Genomic DNA, 5,777 nt, shown 5'->3' with positions numbered 1-5,777 from the left:
GCCCCTTTACAGCCTCATTCTGCAGGCGGGGGTGTGCACAGGCGGGCGGTTGTTATCTCAGCCTGGTTTTGTGGACCTGGCTGGCGACGCTGCTCCTCTCTGCTGGTGCAATGACGCACCCGGGGCACACATACCCATCCTACCTGGCCGGTCTTTGAGCAGACAGGATCAGCCCCACAGCACTTGCTAGAGATGCAAGTTACCCATAAATATTCCCTTCCTGTACTGCTTGCAGAGCCCAAGAGCCGTGTCCCGGGCTTGGCTTGCAGAGCCCAAGAGCCCCAGGGGGAAGGCGGCTACTCTGCCAGCAGCTCCACTGCCGTTCCCCCGCCGTTCCCCCCCCCCCCCCCGCCGTTCCCCCGCCGTGGTGCCTGGCCCGCGGCGAGGCAGCAGACGCGTGACTCAGTATTTCGGAGGTGTGGGTGGCCCCATCCCTGCAGCGTGTCCTCAGGGAACGCCGCCGCTCGGGTCTCGCCAAGGAGGGGTTTGCCCAGGGAACGCCAGGATCGTGGGCGCCTGTCCCCAGGATATGCCCATCTGCAGAAAGCGCTCCCGAAATGGAAGGGGGTGGCTTTGGAAGATGGTTTTCAGGGTGGTACGGGCTCACCCAGCAAACTGTCAAGGGAGCTCCGGTGTAGGATGGGCAGGAATCGTGCCGCCCAAGAAACCTTCTCCCTGTGGATGGGGTGAGGGCGTGGGAGCGGGGAGGTGGCAGAGCCGCTCCGAGAGGATCTCTGATGACCCAGGCTGGGCTGGGGCTATTTTTGGCAACTTTCTCTTTGTCCTCGTTTGAGATAAGCCAGCACCCTCCAGCTCCCACAACTTGCCATGTTTCTAAGGAAAGATGTGGGTGGCTTTCCGCAACTACTGGGGCCCTGAATTACGTAAAGAGCAGGGTGAGATTCCTTTTTCAGAGAGAAACATTGAAATTTCCCCCCCAGGATCTCTTTGCAAATCCGTGTTGAATAATTGCAGCAGAGGAAGGCAGGAGGAAGGATTTCAGAAAGGGCAGAAGATTTCCTTTGGGCATTCTCAAAAAAATGCAGCCTCGCATTTGGGAAATGCCCGGAGCGCCTGTTCGTTAGCAAAGCTTTCACTGGCTGTTTTCAAATCTGCCTTCGTTTCCAAAATAACCTTGCTAAGGATGGGAAAAGTTTTGCAGACAAGCTGTGTGAGCCCCAGATGAAGCTGCAGGGTGTATTCCTGCCTGAGCTCAACCCACGGCATTGACCTAGTGCGTTTTCTTATTTCACTGAAAAATCTTGCAATAACTCAAGGGAGGGTTTTGGGTTGAGCAGAAACCTCTTTTCCTCCTCGGCCGGCTGTTAGGCCGGGAAATCCATCACGGTCCGTGTGCCGTGGGCTCTGCGGGTCTCCCAGCAGCAGCCGTGTCCGGCGGGTGCTTCCCTGGGACCCAGCCTTGCAGCGAGCGCGGCTGGGCAATGCTGCGCTGAGCGGCTGCGGAGGACTCACGGCACAGGAATTTCCCCTGTACGCTGTAACCCGTATCCTGCTCCCGGAGCGATGACATCCCCCTCTCCCAGCTGATACCTCGCCTCTCGGCTGTGTCAGTGCATGTGTTCGTTGTTCAGCAGGATTTATGCTCGGCAGAAGGGAAGCGGGTCTGTCTGCGCTTGTCCTGGTGCCGCGTGAGTCACTCAATGGTTAAACACAGCTTTGTTAGCTGGATGCTGGGAATTTCGATTTTCAGCGGGATGGAGGAGCCAGGGCTCCTACTGACCTTAGGCAAACCCCCATCTGCAGGGAAGGGGCTTCTTCCCTGAACGCTCCCACCTCCTGAGCAGCAACCCTCCCCCAGCGCTGGCCACAAATGGGGGTCTCTGCGGCCACGTCTGGGCTGCTAAAGCAAAGGAGCCGGGCACTGTGCTCCGGCCCTGGGCGCTGCCCCCAGGGTGAGGACGGATGGGCAAGGGTGCTGGGGTGGTGAGGGTGGCATTGGGGGAGCTGCTGAGGTGGGGGGCATTTCTAAACGAGCTGGTGAGGAGTGTTTGCATCTCAGGGGCCCCTTCCTCGTGGGGAGCGGTGCTGGGGCTGGAGCCCAGGCTGGGGCTGCCGGGAACTGCTCTGCTGGCTGCGGCCAAAGGAAATCAATGTATACACAAGCATCTTCAACACTCCCCCTTCCCTTTGCACAGGTCTTTAGACACTGCTCCTCTGCCCGCCTGGACAAGAGAAATTCCTGCAAAACCCTCCTTGGTGATCTGTGTCCTCCAGGCAAATCCCTGCGGCTGGGTCTCCGAAAGCTGCCCACTCCCGTGGCACCGTGCCTGGTCCTCCTGCCTGCAAGAGGAGTAAAGCTGGGCTCGTGCCCGGCACGTGGCCATCTTCCCTCTCGGACACTGCCCATGCTCCACGGGACGCTGCCGGGGAGGAGCCAGCCCCCTGGCCATGCTGAGCGGGTTTGAAAGGCTGTAGAGTGCCAGCGAAGGAAAGCGGCGAAGATGCTGAAGGCAACGCTCCGGCAACCCTGCCTGCAAACCCAGCCTGGCTGATTCCTGCAAAACCCTCCTTGGTGATCTGTGTCCTCCAGGCAAATCCCTGCGGCTGGGTCTCCGAAAGCTGCCCACTCCCGTGGCACCGTGCCTGGTCCTCCTGCCTGCAAGAGGAGTAAAGCTGGGCTCGTGCCCGGCACGTGGCCATCTTCCCTCTCGGACACTGCCCATGCTCCACGGGACGCTGCCGGGGAGGAGCCAGCCCCCTGGCCATGCTGAGCGGGTTTGAAAGGCTGTAGAGTGCCAGCGAAGGAAAGCGGCGAAGATGCTGAAGGCAACGCTCCGGCAACCCTGCCTGCAAACCCAGCCCGGCTGCCCCACACCCAGCGAGGCCATGCAAAACCCATGTGTCTGTGGGACGGCCGAGGGGGACACCGGCTGTTGGCAGGAGAGGGGGAGCAGAGGGGGGCAGAGGTGCCGTCAGCTCCGGGATGCTCCTGCCTCCGAGCTGGTCGAGCAGGAGGGATGGACGGGGCCACTGGGAGGGAAGGCAAGCGGAAGCTGCTGGCGGGAGCCCGGGGGGCTCAACGGGGACACGCCACGTCCTGCATTGGATGGTGGCAGCTTGGCTTCGGTGGCTGAGCCCGCAGCCCCCCCAAAATGCTCCAGCTCTGCCCCAGAGCTGCCTCCCACAGCAGCCAGCCCCGTGGCCGACCCCAGCCAGGAGTGGAAAGTGGCGAAGATCCAACGGGTCCTCATCAACCCCGCCAACGAGCCGAAGAAAGCAGGTAAGAGAAACCCCCTTTGGCCACCATCCCACCCCCCGAAAAGCGCTGCTGTGCTCCTGGGGCCGGGGCTGCCGCTGCCCAGCACAGCGCTGGGAACGCTTGGCTCTTCCCAGGGCAGGACCTCCGCTGGGTTAGAGGTCCCAGGCTCCCAGCGAGCCGCTGGGACTTTTTTAGCTTGAGATGATCTCTCTGGCCTTAAAAATAAGGAGGAATCCGAGGCTTTTCTCGGGAGGGGGGTGGGAAGGCAGCGGGTGGGTTCCTGCAGTCTCCGAGAGCTCAACTGAACCCCGAGTGCGGCACAAGCGGGGTGGGCTTCCTGGCTCTCACCCCGGCCTTGGGGCTTGACGGGACCCTGCCAAAAGGGGGGTGATCAGGACCAGCTCCTGGGGCGCTGCCTGGGACCCTGGTCGGTCGGGGTGGGGATGGCCAAGCATTCATTACGTGGCTTGGGGCCATCTCTCTTTCAGCCCCTGGTTTAAAAATTAAGCGCTTTATTTCAGGCTGGTTGGTTCCTACAATGCTCTCTGCCATCGCCTCGCTTCACAGCCCTGTTTCACAGCCATTCCTCTCTGTGACTGTCCCTTCGGCCACAGTGACACAAATACAGGCGCATATCTAGGGTTACCACAGCCACTCCCACGCCCGGACCTCCCCACCCGGGGGAGATGCTCCCACAGGATTAGACCCAGCCTCTTACAGGCATCAGACCCATTTTTAAACCCCACTTCCACCCTTCTTTCTATTTTGCTCCTGCCCAGCTGTTATCTCAGCTGCCACGCGGCGCCAGGGCAGGTGTGTCACTGTCCCCATGGGATGGCGTTATCGGATGCTGCTGCTCTGCTGAGCCCAGTTTTCCCAAAGCAGCCCCCGGGATGGGGAGGGACGGGACCGGCTGGGGATGCTCGACATGAACCTGGTGTCCAGAATCTGTCCCCTGCCTTTTTGGGGTGTCAGACGTCCTCAAAACCAGCAGCTCCCTGGATGGAACAAGGGCTGGGAAGCTCAGCCAAGCCCTTTGGCTCGCTGCTGCCCCAGCAGCTCCCCCGGCCATACGGGCGTCGTGTTTCAGGGCACAAACCAGACGGACCCAAATAGTCTTCCCGTTTCTCACTCTGCTCTGGGATGGCAGATCTGTGGCAGGGAAAGGTCAGGCCTGACTCTGTCCAGGCTCAGCATTTTCCTAACCCGCACCGCCATCCAGCACTTTTGCTGCCAGCCTGGAATTTTAAAGTAACTCAACAGGTTTGTTGGAAAGAGTTTGTCGGTCCCGTTTCCTCCCCCTCCAAGTGAGATCACCACCAGCCGCTGCCTGTGGGACCCGTCAGACTTTCCAGAGCCTCCGGGCAGGATGTCACTGAGGGTCCTGAGCACCGGGACCTTGTAAAAAACCTGCAGGTCTGTGAAGGAGAGGTTTGGTTCAGAGCAGGGATGGCGGCAGAGGAGGGAGGGAAGGGCAGGTCCCTGCAGTGGTGGCAATGGAGCTGCCTCTGCGGCAGGGTGTTTGCAGGCGCATCCCTGGGAGGTGTCGGGGAATTTGCTCCTCTTCTCCTTAGCTGGCTGGGGGTAAAATACACACACCCGTGCAGCTCCTGCAAGAGAAAGGGGTGCATCCATCTGCACCCAAAATCGTGCAGTGGTGGTCCCGTGAGCTGGGAGCCAAGCAGGTGCCGCCCTGAGCGGTGTAGACCCACCCAGGCAGGTCGCGGGTGCCCCTTTGGTCCCCGTCCAGCAGCCCGAGGCCAGGCTGGCTGCTTGCAAATATCCGGCACAGCGGCCCAATCTGGTTGGCACCTCTCGGGGCAGGTTGGGGAGCAGCCCCCGTCCAGCAGCCCGAGGCCAGGCTGGCTGCTTGCAAATATCCGGCACAGCGGCCCAATCTGGTTGGCACCTCTTGGGGCAGGTTGGGGAGCGCAGGAGCCCCGGGTAGAGGCAGCGGCTGGGAGATGGCAGGAGGCAGGACTGGTTTCTCTGTCTGGTGTGCAAATAAACAGAAGGTTTTGCTCCCTGGGGGCTGCTGAGCCAGCACCAGTCTCTCTCAAAAACCAGAAAAGCACAAAAAAGCAAAGAGGGGTAGGAAGAAAGGAAATTAGAAAGGCAAGAAATAAGACCAAAAGCTCATCCTGCGGTGTGGACAGGCACGGGAAGGGGGTGAGGCTGGTCCCACCCGCAGCCGTGCCCGGGAGCTCTGCAGCCCCAGCGGGAGCGGGGTGGTGGAGGTGGGCGGTGATGCTGGCTCCCCGGGAATCATCTCGCCCAGGGCTGTAGTCCCCCTGTCACTGGGAGCAGACCACCCCTGGCAGAGAGCTGTCGGTGCTCTTCCCAGGGGGTCCCCAGGGCGGTGACACCAGTGCTGGATTTTTGCCCAGCTCCAAGTGCCCCAACTCTTTAGGCAGGGGGGAAACCGGCAGCAAGGGGAGGCCCTGCTTCCCCACCAGGTGAGGTGCTGCAGGTCCCCAGCAGTGCTGGGAGGAGGGAAAGGGGGTGAGGGGTGAGGTAGGGGGGATGCTCAGGGCGGGGGTACAGGGATGCGCAGAGC

General features: G+C 61.2%; 1 protein-coding gene across 1 annotated transcript in view; it reads left to right on the top strand.

Moving 5' to 3' along the window:
* Positions 1–2,847: 2,847 nt before the first annotated feature.
* Positions 2,848–5,777, top strand: part of SYNPO (synaptopodin) — a 14,074-nt gene continuing 11,144 nt past the window's right edge. Inside the window, exon 1 of the mRNA XM_019473796.1 lies at positions 2,848–3,241. Within this exon, the coding sequence (XP_019329341.1) occupies positions 2,848–3,241 (394 nt within the window). The remainder of the gene's footprint in view (positions 3,242–5,777) is intronic.

The sequence above is a fragment of the Aptenodytes forsteri genome, unplaced genomic scaffold (assembly GCF_000699145.1).
Source record: "Aptenodytes forsteri isolate BGI_AS27 unplaced genomic scaffold, ASM69914v1 Scaffold54, whole genome shotgun sequence".
Classification (NCBI taxonomy): Eukaryota; Metazoa; Chordata; class Aves; order Sphenisciformes; family Spheniscidae; genus Aptenodytes; species Aptenodytes forsteri.
Note: the sequence above shows the minus strand (reverse complement) of the source record. Positions and strands in the feature narration are given on the sequence as shown.